General features: G+C 37.6%; 1 protein-coding gene across 2 annotated transcripts in view; it reads right to left on the minus strand.

The window, feature by feature from the left end:
* Window positions 1–3,449: 3,449 nt before the first annotated feature.
* Window positions 3,450–19,207, minus strand: part of igdcc4 (immunoglobulin superfamily, DCC subclass, member 4) — a 77,055-nt gene continuing 61,297 nt past the window's right edge. Inside the window, exons 11-20 of one of the 2 annotated variants that reach the window (XM_084108024.1) lie at window positions 18,657–18,878; window positions 18,007–18,105; window positions 17,720–17,903; window positions 17,083–17,210; window positions 15,648–15,818; window positions 15,428–15,562; window positions 13,891–13,993; window positions 6,332–6,554; window positions 5,905–6,033; window positions 3,450–4,917 (exon numbers count right to left, since the gene is read on the minus strand). In XM_084108024.1, coding sequence (XP_083964150.1) covers window positions 4,387–4,917; window positions 5,905–6,033; window positions 6,332–6,554; window positions 13,891–13,993; window positions 15,428–15,562; window positions 15,648–15,818; window positions 17,083–17,210; window positions 17,720–17,903; window positions 18,007–18,105; window positions 18,657–18,878 — 1,925 coding nt within the window. In that variant the 3' untranslated portion in view covers window positions 3,450–4,386. The remainder of the gene's footprint in view (window positions 4,918–5,904; window positions 6,034–6,331; window positions 6,555–13,890; window positions 13,994–15,427; window positions 15,563–15,647; window positions 15,819–17,082; window positions 17,211–17,719; window positions 17,904–18,006; window positions 18,106–18,656; window positions 18,879–19,207) is intronic. The other variant, XM_084108025.1, reaches the window with a different exon arrangement.

Raw genomic sequence — 19,207 nt, forward strand, 5'->3', positions numbered from 1 at the left:
AAATTTGCTTCGACCAGGTGCTCCTCGGAAATATTTCTGACAGAGGAGTGAAAAGAATAATCAGAAGAGTTGTCCAAGAGCCAAGGACCACTTGTGGAGAGCTTCAAAAAGACCTTCAGATAGCAGGTCAATAGCACCTTTGGAAATATATTTACTGAGAAAAATGGTGACGTGTTCAATACTTATTTTCCCCGCTGTATGTGGTATGTCTTACTGCTTTGAAAAAAATACAAAAACAATGAGACAAATTATTTTTAGTATTAAGATGTTTATTTACATATCACAAGTTTGCAGAGACTTAGATGCTGCAAACCTCACGAACAGAGACAGTGACAGAGGAAGAACATAAACATTATAATATCATATTGTCCTCCACTGCACCCATCTATCTGGCACCAAACTCCATCCTTCACAGCTCATGTATATGATATAATTGAGTATTCATTTGATAATTCAATTATTCATAGGGAACATTTGTTCCAGTTAAAAAGATTAGATCCAATCTAGTGAGTAAATTGAAGTTTTATATATATATATATATATATATATATATATATATATATATATATATATATATATATATATATATATATATATATATATATATATATATATATATGAAAGTCTGATGTCACAGCAAAGGAAACAAGATCTACAGATCATAGGGCTTGTAGAGTATAACATTTCTATGTGACTTAAACAGTATTACCCATATCCCAAGAAACAGAAGCCAAATGGTCAATGAGCGCTTCTTAAATCTCTTCAAACTGTGCCTTAAACCCTTTACAATCTCTAGATTTGATTTTACAAAGAAGGCCATGAGAACATACAAACAGACAGCAGACATACACATGCTGTAATCTCACTGGGATAGTGTAGTTTTGTGTGTGCTGAGACTGATGTTTTGTCTCTCACATTTACCGACAGACGTCAGAGACCACTGCTGCTGGTGTTACACAAATGTGTCCACAGTGTGCTGACAATCTCAGAAAAGCACAGGTCTGCTGGTTGGGGAGAAAACTACAAAAAAATGGATGAATTCTCACATCACCAGAATAAAAAGGTCACCACAAAGCACCAAAGAGAAAACAGCCATTAGAATACACGATTTCTTTAGAAAAATGTCTGTCCATCAGTGTTACTATTTGTTGTTGCTTTCCCCCTGTCACTGAAGCCTTTATTTTACAGGATGACAGGTGAAGTTTTCATACTTCAATGCACATTTGCCTTCCATCAGAGTAAGCCGTTGCATTCCCCTGGAGTTTTAATGCAAAGACAGGGCACCTGAGCAATAAGCACTGATTATACGCACAGTGTAAAAATGGCCCACATGCAACCTTGTGTCTGTTTTGAGAGGTATGGCTTGACAGGGGAACCCTCTGGTCGTCTGATTTCTCATTTCAAGCATTTTGCTATCCATCGCTCTGCAAAATCCCAGACTTTTCCAGAAAAACACAAATGACAACCATTCCTTTTCTTAACATAGTGGAGTAGAAACTAGCCTGAAGCTTCAAAATGAGGTAAAATGAGACAATCAACTCCAGATTAAGAAAACACTGCTGCCAAACACGTGATCCAAACGTCCGAATCCTTTACACATGTAACTATATGTGCGTGTAGAAGGTATATCTGTGATTAAATTAACAAGCAGCAAATGAGGTATCTGAATTATAACTTATCCTGAAGGACTGCTGAAAAATAACATGCATATCTGAGTGACAAGACATCTGCTGACCCTGGCAAAACCACAATTTCCTTATTTTTAGACAAAACAAGAAATCAATTCATTTCCCCCACACATTCCTAATGCTGTTGGTGGGATGTGCTAACACTATAATCTGATGTATAAGACTCAGGAGCAAAGCTAAGACAGTCAGTTTGACAACACTAACATATCAGAGAAAAAAGAAAGAAAGAAAGAAAAAAAAAGCACAAGAATGATTTGCGTGTCAATGTAACCGTTTGTGAAAATCGAAATTACCATTGTTTGCAGTTTAAAGGGATAATTCACCCCAAAATTCTAATTCTTCTACCATTTAGCATACAAAAGAAGATATTTTGAACAATGAATGGGAATTTTTGTCCATACAAAGAAAATCAAGTGGGTCCAATGTTGTTTTGGAAACATTCTTCAGAATATCTTCTTTTTGAAGAAAGCAAGCCATACAGGTTTGGAACGACATGAGGGTGAGTAAATGACAGAATTGTCATTTTTGGGTGAACTATTCTTTTAGCACAGAACTGACAGGAATCATATTTAACAATTACATTATAATCTCAGTAAAATCATCGACTAAAGCTACAGATCAAGCTGTTGTTGACTGGCCACTGTACATCTAGAATTGAGACAACTGACGATATGTGAGATGCTTACTGTATGTTGTTAAAAAAGCAGCCAGAGTAATTCAGACATTCATCATCTTCATTTCCTACATGATCAGCCCTGAGTTTGGCCTGCTGTACATACAAAAACTGGAATGTTTAAAAGACCATCTTAAAAAGAACCTAGTCTTAATCTAGCACCAAAGCACTATTCAGTGAAATTATTGAATTAGGAGTAAAATCAAATGACAGAGACTGACTAGACCGAGAGTTGTCGTTGACATTACGGGCAGTCCTGTCAATGACCTGAAGAAAGCAAGAGTTTGATATTTCTCTTCCAATATAACAGCTTTAACATAAAATAAACTACTTTAAATAAGCATTAAAATGCATAAAAGGGAAGCGCAATAGATACAGATCCTGCTCTCAGCAGCAATGCATGATTTTGCATGGAGGACAAAGTTTATTTACAGTTCCAGATGAACCCTAAATGGTGACAGATGCGTGGCCAAAAGACAAAGAATAAGGTACGGGACAAGACCTGCCTGAGAGATGGAGGCTATTTCCTAGTTTGGCTGAAAATGTTCTTCTCAGACTCCCTGTGTAGAAGTTCCTGAGAAAAAGAGATGACTGGCATGTCAACAGGTAGATCTTATGGACACAAACCTTAAGGTCTTGAGTTAAACCATGTGTTTAGCTTCCCATTGTTTTTATATCCCTTACTTGAAGGGTATACTGCAAAACTGTTGTGATGATCAAGTTATTTTTCTCCCATATCACAGGTCTACACAAGCGAATGACCACATGCTTGCACACAGGCTAATAACCAGAGACGAAAGTTTCAGTAACCGTTACACAAGAACACAGACACAGAGCGAGAAGGGCTGTAGATTCTGCTATTATTCAAAGGCTATGAATCAGACGGCTTAAAAACCGCACATAAGAAGTCGCCTTCTTAATTACACACCGAAAAATAATACAATCCTGTAAAGAAATGAGGTAGTGCTGTTGACTGAGAAAAACTTGGAGCATGAATGAGTGTGATGTGTCTTTACAAGTACACTCAAGAGTTGAAATGATACAAAATGTACATGAGTGTTCTTTTTGTATTGTTTTCCTTCATTTTTGTCATGTTTTTCTACGTTTTTAATACAGCAATCATGTATATACAAATGCACCTTGAATTTGAGACTCCTGAGACGCTACGCTCCAGTCAAGGAATGTGGGTTTTTATTTGTATTGTATTCAGGTTCGTGTTTGCATGTATTTATGTGAAGATGTACCTTTGATCTGACCAAGTTAAAGGGACAGTTTACCCAAAAATGAAAATTCCAGACCTGTATGACTTTTTTCCCTCTGCAGAAAACAAAACAAGGTATTTTAAAGACGTTTTTGTCCATGCACAGGTTCGGAACGTAAATGACGAAATTTTCATTGATGGGTGCACAATCCCTTTCAACTCGAATAGACGGTTACGCAATATCCACGTAGAACTGAAGAAGGTGCTATTTTTCTGTAATAACCATTTCGAAAGCACAGATCTATGTGTTTGTGTGTGGCAACCCTGAGACAGCAGGAGGTGGTACTTTGTGGCAGGGTAATCTTCTCCGACAAAATGGGTCTCCACCCACTGGCACTGATCTCGGATCGATCCGTGACATCTGTCCCGTGAATGAGTTCTGTTTCCATATGCAGGGCTGATTTCAGGATCCTTCGACTTCACCTCAGAGTAAGAACACTCTGACCTCACGTGTGCATGTAAACATATAAACCAATTCAGCACATTCCATACATGCACACATAGAGGAATTAAAGTGTGCCACTGATATGCCATAAAATGCATATCCATGGATACTAGTGCTAAAAAAATATTCTATATGTACATACATATAAAATAATGGAACCAAAAGGTTGCAATAAAACAGCCGAGAGAGGAGGCAAGCGTGGCTATGAGAAAATATCAATTTCTCCAGCAGGAAGGTGCCACTCGTTGGTCTCCACTGTTGTCCTTCTCTGTCCCAGAACTTTAGGAACACCATTTATTACACTTCTCTTCCTTCCAGCTTAGGGGTACACATAGTTATGCGCCCCTGAGGTAGAATGGACAAGGCCAGAACTGGCGAAGGATGAGGGGGAAGTGGGGACACCTGGTGAGGATAGAACCTTTCCTGTGGGGCACAGTCTGTGGGTCCCGTTCTCCAGGGTCTCTGCCTTTGACCGAAGGGGTTTGGACGAGTGGAAGCCATTAGTAAGCCCCACTCCTTGGTTTTTGGCACCACCCACAGTTGGCTGGCTAAGCTCACTCTCAAATGGTCCATTGTGATTGGACAGTACTTCAGAGATGTGAGTGCTGGGGGTTGGAGATGGAGATTGGGTCTCAGTGTTGTCCTCGCTGTGAGCACAAGGTGGATGAGGGGTTGATGGAGTTGCCTTGTCTCCAGGAGAAGGGTGCTGGGAAGATGGAGACTCGAGACAGAGCTCCATGTCGCTTTGTGGACCCTGGTCAACTGTTGTGTTAGACAGCTGTGAATGCACAATGACTTCAGCCTCCACCTGGTTCTTGCTGAGGGAATACAGCCTCTCCACATGCCCGCTCTGCAAATACAGCAACAATGCTAAAAACAGTTGTGCTACTTAATATTTTTGTGAAAACCGTTATACATTTTTTTTTAGGATTCTTTGATGAATAGAAAGTTCAAAAGAACAGCATTTATTTAAAATAGAAATCTTAAAAATGTCTTTGTCACTTTTGATCAATTTAATGCATCCTTGCTGAATTAAAGTATTAATTTCATTAAAAAAAATCTTACTGACCACAAACATTTGAACAGTAGTGTATCTAAAATTGTTTATATAAAACTTTGTGAGCTATTTTTAAATGGTCTATTTATCTTATACATTTTTATTTATTAATTTCCATAGTTTTTCCCAGTTTCTTACACCATGAATGTAATGGATTTGAGACACCATGACAATTTGAATGTAGTTCTAATTTTTTTCTTCAATAATTAATTGCACTAAATCGATGCGTTAAATTGACAGGGCTATAATAAACATTGAATTAAGGGGTGGAAATTGCACATTGTGGGTATGCAAGGTGGAACATCACAAACTGAAATGTTAATGAGTTTGTACACTACACTACTAAGACAGCGCTATTTCACAACAAAAACAGATTTTTTAGAAATGTCAACAGGGAAATAAAACAATAACATGAGGAGGAAAGCTGGACAAAGGTGTAAATTCCTGCCGCCTATCTGAGTATCTTTGAGAAGGACGGTAATTGGTAAAAAGGTATGCAGACTTCAGCTTTTCATTTCAGGTGTCACATACTAATTAGCTGTGTGTCTTCCCTACTGTCTGCTTAATGGTAATTACTTCTCTGTACATTTCCTGCTGCATGAGGCACAATCTATCAGCCCCCTCCCCCATCACACACATTCATAAATGCACAAACAGAAGGATAATGTGCATTTCATAAGATAAAGATCCAAAATCTGTTATGCGACTTCTGTACTTCTATACTGCCTGCCTTTGACACACATGCACATACATCAGCATATATACATTCCTTTGGCTCACCTTACTGTTCTCTGACGGTGGTCCCTCTAGAGCTCCATTGATGAGAGCCGAAGAATCCTCAGTTATAGTATCTCTGTATCTAGTGATCCTATTGGCCCAATTCCGACTAACGGATCCGTTCCAGGCTGACTGAGTTTGGAGCAGAAAGAAGAACTGAAAGACCTAATATACTTGAAAGATGAAAACATTCTCCTGGATCAACACCTTATGTTGGGTTTGGAAGATTCCTATCAAAGAAACAGTCCTATCCCAACCATAAGCCAAACCTAATCTCATTAGGCGATATGAACCTTCTTCCAAGACCAACAAGGATGTTGCTCCAGGAACACGTCCTACTTGGGAAAATGGTTCCATAGTACACTGTAATGTTGTACAGTAGGTGCTGGCACAGTTAACTACACTAGATCACCATGTTGGCAATGCTCACCTTGGATTCTGAAAGGCCATCATCAGTCCCTGCTACATTAACCATTAGACTCTGTTCCTCACTGGGCTCTGTGAGGGGTCTGTTGGGGTCTTGTGCACTAGAGGGCATGAGGGTTTCCAGCTCATGGCAGTCACTGCAGTCAGGTGCAGCAACAGGCACTGGACGGGCACCCTTCCTGTACTGAGGACTCAAAGAACTCGAGTCAAGTCCACCAGAGACATCCCTAACAATGGCAGAGAGAAAGATCATTAAAAAAATCACTTAACATCTTTATTTATAAAGCTTAACTGAATGCAAATGATTTACACTTCTATAAGACCTCAGCAAATTAATGCATGTCCTGAGGCATTTCTCTTACTGTGTAACAAGTGCTAACACCGAAGATATCCAAAAGTACATACAAAATTATTTGAAACGGGTCATAAAAATAAATATAACATATATAGACATGCTTTTTAAAGAGATTGACTCTGTAGCACCATTGCCTCGGAAATACATCACAATTTTAGAAAGAGTACATTTCAGGGGGGAAAATTTGTTTATAGAATACTGTTCAAAAATTGGTAGCACTTTACAATAAGGTTTCATTTGTTAAAATTAGTTAATATATTAACTTAAACATAAACTAACAATGAGCAATACGCACTTTGCTCTATCGCTTTTATATTTTATCTCCTAACTTTAACTTCAGCAAATCAGCACAGTGCTAAATCGACAAAGCTTGGCGTCAACGTTAAAACTAGAAACTTTTGTGACTGGAAGATTACTACAAAAAAGCGGTTTTCCTATCCAACCAGCCTCCCACTGCCATCAGCTTACATTCCAGAGAAGGGAAAACACAGCTGCCTACATCCAAAAGGATAAGAAAGAAAATGCCTCTAGAATCTACTTGCTGCACAAACTGCCACAGACTTTTACAAAGGATTGCAGTTCTTGAAACAAAGTTACTTGCGGGACTACCAAACCAGACGGAACACACAACAGAGCTTCTTCATGGACGTCCCCCAGCATACAGCCGGTGAGTCCCAATAAATCTAGTGCTCCTCGACAAGCCATACTGAGTGTAGAGAAACAAGCCGATCAACACACTAATCGATGGCACAAACAGGGAGCGAGACCCAAAGGCACTCGAGACATCAGATTGTCACATGAAGCATCACATGTTGCCGCAGTAGCATTCTCTACCCCAGATGTGGCTATGACAAGGATTGCAAACACTGGTTTCCTACCACCGCCTATACATCTTGAGAACAGATTTGAAGTATTAATGAATGTAGATGAGGAATCTCCAGACGAGATGAATGTGATTGAACCCAGACCTAATCAGCCAGTTGCTAACACTGATGCTAACTGGCACTCAAGGCAGAGCAGACAGCGGCACTCTGCTCAGAGCGCAGCCGAGCCCAGGACTCTGATAGTGTGTGACTCCATAATCAGAAACATTAGCAACAGGGATACAACTACGTGCTGCCTTCCACAAGCAACAACTTCTGATGTAAACAGGGAACTTCAGAACATTCCGATGAAACATAAGACTGCAAATCGACGTATTCATGTGGGGAAGAATGATACTCAGAAAGAGCAGTCAGAACTCCTCAAGAGGGATTTCAATGAACTTTTTGAAACAATTAGAAGACTGAAAGTTCAGACGTTCATCAGTGGGCCACTTCCAGCGAGAGGAACAAATCGGTTTTCACAGTTGCTTGGGCTTAATACATGGCTGCAAAAAACCTGCAATATAAAACGAGTAAACTTCATTGACAACTTCAATCTTTTCTGGAGTCAGAGACAACTGTTCAAACAGGATGGCCTCCACCCAAACAAACTTGGTGCAAGAGTGCTAAAGGACAACATTAACTTCTCCCTCCATCACCCTTCAGCAGTGTGTGCCAATCCACTCAACCTGAATGTCACACACACCTGGACAGAGTATAAATGAACACAGGACTTCACTTCAGCACCTGAATGGACATGTGGTTGACATATCACACAAGGACAATGATAACACCATGCAGCCACAACAACCTCTGCTCACGGACACAATCTCAGCTGAGCCCTGCCCACAGAGCTCACCACAGACAGACTGTGACGGATTAGAAGTTTCAGCACCCAAGGATGACTTTCTGGAAAACAGCCAGGAAAACCAGGACAACATATCACAGCCTCCGGTAACACTGGAGCAACAGCCCCTCTCACCAGACATGTTATTCCTCTCTCCAGCTTCCCTGCATCTGAGCTTCTCCGAGAAATTGGAGGAACTGGTGTGTGCTTAAACTAAACTATCCCACTCTTTTGCTGCAAGCCCCCAGATATCAACCAAAAAGGGGCGACCACCAAAGCCTGCGGGCCCAGCTCTTCCCAAGCCATACAGCAAACCAATCTAATCTGCTGCCTGTTACATGTCAAACTAAGATTGCTGTGGGGGAAAAAATTAAGTTAGCACTTTTAAACATCCGATCACTTAAAAATAAATCACTTCTAGTCAACGACTTAACCACAAACAACCTGGATTTTATGCTTCTAAACAAAACATGGCTAGAAGACAGCTGCAGTGCAACAGTCCTCAATGAAACAGCCCCTCCTAACTTTACTTTACAGTGTCTGCAGAGCGGGTAGGAGAGGTGGGGGTGTAGCTGCGGTATTTAAAGATGTCTATCAATGTAAGCAATTATCATTTGGGAATTAACCGTCTTTCGAATATCTGGGTATTGTGTTAAAAGGTGCTCCACACATAAAAACTCTCCAGCCTTTGCTGAGGACTGTTTTGCTATTGCTGGGGATTTTAATATTCACATAGATAATGCAGAAACCAATATGGCAAAAGAAATCATAACTGTTTAAAATACTTTTGATCTGACTCAACATGTACACGGAGTCATTTATGAAGGCCATTTCTTTAACAACAAGCATATCTGCGGACTCTGTTGATTCTCTCCTTGAGTCCTTTAACTCAAAAGTACAGAGTGTAATAGATGATATTGCTCCTGTGAAAGTCAGGAAGAAGAGTGGCAGACAAAAATCACCTTGGAGAAACTCAACAGCAGTGCAAAATATGAAAAGACAATGCAGAAAAGCTGAGCGCATGTGGCGGAAGACAAAACTTGTAGTCCATTATAACATCTATAAAGAACTTTTCCAAAGTCCCTTAAAACCGCAGTTGTCAAGCCCCGGCTGAAAAAAGAGCAATCTGGATAAGACCATATTAAGCAACTATAGACCAATCTCAAATCTTCCTTTCATAGGGAAGATCACTGAAAAAGTTGTCTTCAATAAGCTGAACAAATTCTTAATCTCAAATGGATACTTCGACAATTTTCAATCTGGTTTCCGACCACATCACAGCACAGAGACAGCACATATAAAGATAATAAACGATATTCGTTTAAATACTGATACAGGCAAAACATCAATTCTGGTACTACTTGACCTCAGTGCTGCATTTGACACGGTCTATCATAACATACTTCTTGACAGGCTAGAAAACTGGGTCTGGCTTTCTGGGATAGTCCTAAAATGGTTCAGGTCATACTTAGAAGTAAGAGCTTATTATGCGAGTAAAGGAGACCATAAGTCTGAGTGGACATCCATGAGATGCGGAGTCCCTCAAGGCTCAATTCTTGCGCCACTCCTGTTCAATCTGTATATGCTCCCACTGAGCCAAATAATGAAAAAGGACCAAATTGCTTACCACAGCTATGCGGATGACACACAGCTCTACTTAGCCCTATCGCCTAACGACTAGCCCCATTGACTCCCTGTGCCAATGCATTGATGAAGTGAACAGTTGGATGTGCCAAAACTTTCTGCAGTTAAACAAAGACAAAACTGAAGTCATTGCGTTTGGAAACAAAGATGAAGTTCTCAAGGTGAACGCAAAACTTGTTCATGCTTTCATCACCAGCAGGGTGGATAATTGTAATGGACTCCTCACTGGCCTTCCCAAAAAGACCATAAGACAGTTGCAGCTCATACAGAACGCTGCTGCCAGGATCTGAGCAGAACCAGAAAATATGAACACATCACACCAGTCCTCAGGTCTTAACATTGGCTCCCAGTTACATTTAGGATTGATTTTAAAGTATTATTACTGGTATATAAATCACTCAATGGCCTAGGACCTCAATACATTGCAGATATGCTCACTGAATATAAACAGATCACTCAGATCATTAGGATCACATCAACTAGACATACCAAGGGTTCACTCTAAGCATGGCGAGTCCGCTTTTAGCTATTATGCCAGCCGTAGCTGGAACCACCTTCCAGAAGAGATCAGATGTGCTCCTACAGTAGTCACATTCAAATCACATCTGTTTTGCTGTGCATTTACTGAATGAGCACTGTGCCACTGTGCATCTGACCGATTATACTGTATTTTATTTCTGCATCCTCCTTTTGATTCTAAACTCAAATGGCATTGAAAATTGGATGAGAGACAAACATAAATTACTTAATTGGAGAAATTGAGAGATGAAACCATGCTGATGACCTTGGTCTGTGGTGGAGTAGTGAGTTTGATATGTCAATTAAACTTGAGGTTCTGTGGGGTGCGGACTGGATCGACTCCATTCCTAGAGCTTCCGAACAAATGGGTTTTTTGGGGTGTGGACTGATGGGCTAGTGAACCCGAGGTTCTAGTCAGTCCTAGAGCTCCTCCTGTCCGATTTTAGGGAAAAATCGGGTCTATTGGAGACGTCAAATAGATTTTTTAGGCGCGTCGAAATATCACCACAGACACAGTACAATCCACATGGGATAATCTCACAGTATAACAAGCAGCTGTACAAAATATGATACACCAGTGTTTTGCCAGTTTATCTATTTTAATTATTTTCATAACTGTCTAAATTGTTAAAAGGTACCTGAGGGGGATTTACTCATGATGGTCAAAGGAACACTGTGGTGACTAGTACGGGGATACTAGTCCAGATTAGAACGGGGACACTAGTCCAGATTAGTACGGGGATACTAGTCTGGTGGGTTTAGTTAATCCAAGGTATTGTAGTGGGGGAAACCTCTCGATGATCAAATTTGTGAGCAAGTTGTGAGTGCTCTGCTCACCTTTTTCAATTGAGGTGAAAATTGATCTCTCTAGAGACGTCTAGAGTTATATAGGCACATCGAGGGAAAAACCACAGAAAAGACTGACCATCATGGGAAAATCTCAGAGTATCCACTGTACGTCCGACTGACTGCGCTGTATTCTATGTATCATCTTCTGTCATCACTTTAATTCATTTTACTCTAATTCATTCCTTTTATAACTGTTTTAATTTCCCTTGCTTTTATTTTGTGTTTATTTTCTATGCAAAGCATTTTGAATTGCCATAGTAATTAATAATGAAATTTTAATTCCTTTCTATGTAAAGCAATTTGAATAACTGTTTTAATTGTGATTATTTTTATTCCTTTCTATGTAAAGCACTTTGAATTGCCATAGTGTATGAAATGTGCTATATAAATAAACTTGCCTTGCCTAATATCATCAATAAAATAAGTTAGCAAATACAACTCGATTGTTAATGTTTTGAACAGTTTTTATATTTGAATTTATCAAATGTTAAACTGCTTAGTTGGTTTATAACACTTATTGTGGAATGATAATAGTGTATGTTTATCAAACAAAGAACAGTGTATGCCTAACTGCTGCTTTGAAATTGACTTAAAAAAATCAAACATTTCTTATTTCTTTTTAAAGACATACACAATGTTTTATATTTTCAGAAATGTAACCTGCCCCTTTTCTCCTTTCCTTTTATATACATTTACATGGTGAATATTAAAGAACCAGTCATTTTATCTAAAGAGCTTGGTCTCAATTTCACAGCTGGAGGTACCATTCTAAACCCCCAACGAAGAGACTGATGAGTGCAAATTAACCCAGACTCCCACAGCTTGTCAAATCTCCCACCATTAATGTCAGTGTATACTTATGTGAAAAATATACATTGAAATGTAAAGGTCACATGTGTATAATGGAGACACAGTGCCCTATTCAGACTCTGTTAACCAATAATAATGACCACAAATCTCAGAAGAAGGTGAAATGAGTTTGGTTCTCTCATTCTTTAAATGCAAAGGCCCAGCAGACTCAATCTGCCTCTGTGGCTGTTCATTAAACCAGCAGAGCTCTAATAGAGCAAGAGCAATCAGCCATGACTCTCTGTCATTCAGCTCTCAATACTCCACATCTGCTTCAGACACACACACGCTTGCACACACACTGTGAAATTGAGTGTTGTTATTCACCCATGTCTCGTTCTAGTTTAAAGTAATATCCAAAAGGTCCTTGAAACTTTCTGAATTTGAATGTAATTTGAGGAGGCTTTTCGCTGCAGCTCGTTTGTCATTAAAATCGTTTGTGGAAAACAGATTTCAGCCTAAGCTGTAATTGTTGCAACATTGTTCTTTGTTTATGGGGTAGTTCACCTAAAAAATGAAATAAAGACACTGTTTCAGTGTTTTTTAGTCCATACAATGAAAGTAAGAGGGCCCTAATGCTGTGATGAACAGTGATATTTTATAACACTTTATTTACATACTATTACAGTATTTATTTATTTTTTATATATTTTTCATTTTAATTTTAGTTCAAGTTTCAGTAATTTTGTTATGTGTTTTTAGGGGTGTAACAATATATCGTGTCACAAAATATCGCAATACAAAAATATAACAATACGTATCGTGTATAGTGACAATATGTATTGTGTATAGTTCACCCAAAATGAAAATTATTGTGTGAGAAAATGTTTTAAGTTTGAGTTTTAGTGTCAGTACTACATTAAATAATTACTTATTATATAAATGTTGAATATAATGTATAATAATGCAATGGGGGAATATTTGTGGGTCCTGATAATGCCAAATGTCTGATGTTACAGTAAAAAGTGGCCTACATTATTTGGAACATATCTAGTTAGTGTCAGAGTGCAAGCATATTCATTTAAAATAATTCTTCAGAATTGCTTCAGAATCATGAATATTTTTATTCTGGTGTCATCATTGTCCTGTGCATTGGATTACCAGCACCAAGTCACCTTGTTAACATTTTCCCATATGACTTGGAGTATCGCAATAATATCGTATCGTGAGTTCATTATTGTGAAATGTATCGAAACGTGACATTAGGGTATCGTTACCCCTAGTGCTTTTGCCATTTTTTATATTTCTATACAGATTTATTTTTTATTTTTATTTTTTTTAGTAATCTTAGTACTTTAACTTATCCAAACTCATTTCAGTTATTTATCAAGGCGACCTTTCTAATTGTTTTTCTAAATAAGTTTTTCATTTAATATACTGTATATAATTTATTTTATTTCAGCTCTATTTCAATGGTCAAAATCTTTTTAGTTAACAATTACAACACTGGCCCAGTGTTGTTTCAAACACCACTGACTTTCATTGTATGACAAAAGCAGAAAAAAACATACAATATATATTTATTTTTTTTTGCAGAAAAAAGATTTAGAATGACGTGGGTAAATTATATATTTATAATCAACAGAGCTATCTACTGAGAGTGTTGTGGATCTTATAGTGTTTGGACAGGTGCGTACCGTGTTTTTCCGTTGCGGAAACTGACACACATGCAGAACAGGATGCAGAGCAGACCAAGACACACTCCAACTATGATACCAGTCACAGCATGGATATCCAGCTCTGTAGGAACGTGATAGAGCAAAAGAGAGAGGGGGGGGGGGGGGGGGGGGATCAGACAGAGAAAGAGAAAGGCAAAGTAATTTAAAAAAAGAGAATGCATGATAGAAGTGTAGAAATCATTCATCAAGCAATTGTACATAATAAAACCTCACAGTAATTCAATACAAACCATACTTGTATATATAATGATGAAATATTAATTATAACACAATGTATTATATTAATTATAAGTCATTATAGGACTGGTATATGCAAGTCTGTGAATTTCTGTGGCCAACTCCCCACAGAAGGTGTGTGTATATGAGGCTGGACTGAATCACTTCACACTCCCTGTGGGAGTGCTATTAATTGAGTGTCAGTGATGGGCAGAGGCAGATGGCAGTGTCCCCACACACACACACACACACACAGATTCAGAAAAACTTAACTGTCATTACAAACAAGGGGTTTACATTGCCAAAGCAATAGCAAATATTACATACACATAATGACACATATTTTCAGGTTCATGTCTTTGTCCCAAAAGCTTCACATATAAGCCAAGTGTTCAAAGCAATTCTGTAGCTCAAAGACTACTGCAAGGTCATTGGTTTGATTCAGATAAAACTTGTACTCTGAATACAATGTCAGATAAATGTGTTGTATAAAAGCATCTACCAAAGGCACAGGTGCAAATGTATAATGTAAACATTCAGAGGTTTCAACGAGTGGTTATGAGAGAATTATTCTTTTATATTTCCACTGAAAATCTTTGTTATAGTTTGCAAAATGGCTCACTCTCTCTCGTTTGCTCTCTAAAGTTCTATTTACACAAAAAAAATTTATCACTGTAAAAAAATAAATAAATCTATTTGAATATATTTTAAAATGTCATTTTTTCCTGTGATGGCAAATCGGTTGTGCTGTTTAATATTTCTGTGGAAACCATGAAACATATTTTTCAGTATAATTAAAAAAAAAAAAAAAAAAAAAAATCACCATTCATCTTTTGTAATATTATAAATGTCTTTACTGTCACTTCAGATCAATGTAGTGTGTCAATTCTGATTAAAAGTATACAATTATTTTAAACAAAATCTTACTGACCCCAAACTTTTGAACAATATAGTGTCCATTTACATGAGAGGTAAAAGTTTACCTGGTGAATTTTCTTTTAATTGCAGGGCGGAACTTCCTTTAACTGATTTTGCATGGCTTATCGCTTTTAAAAGTGCAGCTCATGAAAGGGTTTCATTGGATCAATAAATAAGATAAATAAATAAAACTAGCCGGCATAGTGTTACAATACTGGTTATTGATCTGTTGCTGCAAAGTATTTACTAAACCAAAACAAATTGGTGATCACAGAAACGTAATATATAAAATATGAAAAATAACCTTAACACTTATACACTCACTAAATATTGTGAAAACAGTTTTAAAAAACATACACACCATATTTCTTTGGCGGAGTATAGACATCCTTCACAGGTGAATATGGTCCCATCCCCATTTCAGTGCAGGCCCCCATCTTAAAATAATAACGAGTCCCACTCATCAGGCCCTGGACTTCTGCATTGGTGACAGAACCTGAGAAAGGCAATAACAATTCTCATATGTTGTCTGTGTGTGTGTGTGTGTGTGTGTGTCTGTGTCTGTGTGTGTTTAGGTTCACCATCATGTGTGAGGTTTATCCACAGGTGATCTGGATGGCTGATGTTGCCAGTGTAGAAGATCCAGTAGGTCAAAATGACTCCATTTGGCTCCAGTGGAGGGTGCCAGCTAACCAGAACAGAGAATGAGTCCAGTGCACTCAACTGCATATCCACAGGAGGAGAGGAGGGTCCTACGATGAAAACACACGTTTAAACCTGACTCACAAAACACCAAACAAATGAAAATAAACAACCATAATAATTATTATCTCCCAATCATTTTGAATTGAATTAGACAATCTTCAAAATGCCCATGCATATATATATATATATATATATATATATATATATAAAACCTATTTAGCCATTATTTCAGACTACTTATACTTAAAGTACTAAGGAATTTACCATAGTATTTACATGGTATGTCAAAGTACAGTACTTTTCAAGAATACCATGGGACTTTTAAGGTGTTTTTGGCACTTTTTTTAAGTGTACTCTGAATGCACTAATTTAACAATAAGATACAAGATTTTCAGCAAATAACTTACAAGACATACAGTATGCACACAAGTCACATGGAGTAATTTAATGGTGCTTTTTGATCATTTTTTTTAGGTTGACTGTAAAAATAACTATCCACTTTGATTATATGGAAATGAGCATTTTTCGTTCCACGTTAAAAAATAGGTTTTGAATGACATGAGAAAGTGTAAACAATGGTTTAAGTAAACCATCTTGTGTGATAGCTGCTAATGCTACATAAATATAACAAACAAAAATGCATTTTTTTTTCTCTGGTAGAAAAAGTGTTTTCTAAGAAAAGCACATTTAAATGTTTGTGATGTTATAACGGTCATACATAGCATGTACAGTCTGTGAGTTTTAAGGAGATACTGCGAGTATAATTTCAGTTGTTGTTTTTTTAGAGTGAAAGGTCTCTTTTGAAGTGCCCACTCTTTCTCCCCCCTCAAGGGTAGATAAAGCTCCTCTCAGTTAGTCTGACACTAAATCGCTGTGGCAACGTGCTCCTCCCTGCCATCACTTGGCTAGACTGACTGACAAGCTGAAAGACTCTTGGCCAACAAGAGGGGCAATTCCATCTGGGCTTTTAATTAAAGCCAATTATCTCCTTACGCCTCTCCCTATTAATCCCCTAACTGTTAACCTAACACAAACACACCGACTCACAATGACCCACACAATCACAGTATACTAACAGATCCGCATTCATTCATCACTTCCTACTCAAAAAAAAACAAAAAAAAACTAGACACTCACACTTGTATACACACTATAATTAAAGCTCTCACTCACACACGAACAGACACATGACAGTGTGAACTCTGCCAGATTCACTAAGAAATGAAACTCATGTGTGAAAAGCTTATTTTGAGGGAAAATTGGAGAAATATTCAATATATCATCTTCATATTCTAAAAGGGCTGTCCTCACTGTCTGGAAGTGTGTATTCTTCCACTGTGCTGCTGAAGGGGCCACTCATATCAACTCCGTTAGACTGCACAGCGATTTCATAGCTAGTGAAGGGCTTCAGTGATCCCAGTAAAATCTCCTGAGAAGAGCTGAAAGACAGTGAAGAAAAATACAGAGGACTGGTTAACCAATAAGTTATTTTTTTTAATAGTCAATGCTGCTATTTAGAGAGAAGTGTGGCAGATATAATGTATAATTGATTAAATACAGTCATTAAAAACATACACTAACACATTAAATACAGTCATTTTGTGAATTTATAATGTAATTTCTTTCTGTGATAAAAAAGCTGGATATATATACTGAATATATATCATATATAGAGAGAGAATGATACAATATTTACTTAAAATACATTAAAAAATAATAATTAATTAAATAAAAAAAGACACATTTTTCATTTATTTACTTTTGGGAGATTTTAAAACTGATGCCCGTCTCTAAATGGCCAAATATTGGCAAATAATTGCTGGATGAAAGAGTGTGTAAGAAAGAAGCATGTAAGAAAAAAGTAAGGATATGATATGTACCTCTGTTTCACAATGATTGTTTATAATCTGACTATACATAAATATTTTTGTGAATATGCATGGCACACCTGGTATAGTATGAGACCAGCGATGCATTGCGTATTCCTGCGGGGCTGCAGCGTATTGTGTAGTTGATGATTCGCACATTGCTAAAGTGTGGTTTCTCCCAGCGGAGCCAGATAGAGGTGGAACTGTTCGCACGAGCTCTGACGCTGATGGGCGGCAATGGTGGGTGAGAGATTGTTTTCCGCACTAAGAAAATGATACACACACACAAATGTACTCAGATTTGAATATACAGGACAGGTAGATATGATTTTATCTGTCATTGTCTTCTCATCATAACCAAACGCACCGTGTGTGAGCTTCTCTGTTCTGCCCTTCCATACAGCAGGATAACCCTCAGTCTGTTTATTAAACGCCCAAACCTTCACCTCGTACAGCCGATCAGGAGCTGAAACAACACAATCACAAATGGTCATATTGTAAAGCATTTTACATACTTTGCATTCATGCAAGTTAGACCCGTGTTATTTTAGTATATTTTAAATTAGTTTTTACTTAATATTTTTCATTTTCCATTTAGTTAAAGGTTTAGTAATTTTGTTGTTTTGACACTTTTTTTAAATGTCTATATAATTTATTCATTTTCAGTTATAGGATTTTTTGTCTATCGAGTTAAACTACTGTAAATAAAAAAAATCTGAAATGTTGCCTTAGAAACCAGCTGAAATAAAATAAGTTGATGTTTTTTATATATATTATTTTATTTCAGTTAACATTTATTTTATTTCATGCAACAAAAATGTCCTCATGGTTTTAGTTTCAATTAACTTTATAACTTATATAACTGCTGATAGTGACAGAAAATCAGTACCATGAACACAGTCCCTGCATTTGGAAAATATGCGCAGCTTTGTAAAAGTGTCTATTATATAATATTCAATTATATTTTTATATGAGAGTATAGCATATTTGTGAATAAAGTTACCGCTCAACTCTCACCAAGGCCTGTGACCTCATGGTGTTTAACTCTCTTCCTCAGTTTGATCTGCTGAATCCTCTCATTGATCACAGGCTTCTCCTCATTGGTCAGCTCCTCTCCATCCACCTCCCACCAGGAAAGCTTGTAGCCTGTGATCTGAGTGTGATTGGGTGGTGGCTGCCATGTGACATGGAGGGAAAGCATTTTGGCTCTCACTTTGAGCTCAGTGGGAGCAAAGAGCACTGGAAAAACAACAAAGGGAGTTAGTGAGGACAGCGGTGTGTATTTTGTGTGCACACTAGCAGGGCTTGTACATAAGCAGTGGCGCCTCCAGGACATTCTTTATGGGGGACACTGAAATTGCAAACAAATTAAACAGTCATTAAAAACATACACTAACACATTAAATACAGTCATTTTGTGAATTTATAATGTAATTTCTTTCTGTGATAAAAAAGCTGGATATATATACTGAATATATATCATATATAGAGAGAGAATGATACAATATTTACTTAAAATACATTAAAAAAAATAATTAATTAAATAAAAAAAGACACATTTTTCATTT

Source organism: Abramis brama (assembly GCF_963993115.1).
Source record: "Abramis brama genome assembly, chromosome: 3".
NCBI classification, from domain to species: Eukaryota; Metazoa; Chordata; class Actinopteri; order Cypriniformes; family Leuciscidae; genus Abramis; species Abramis brama.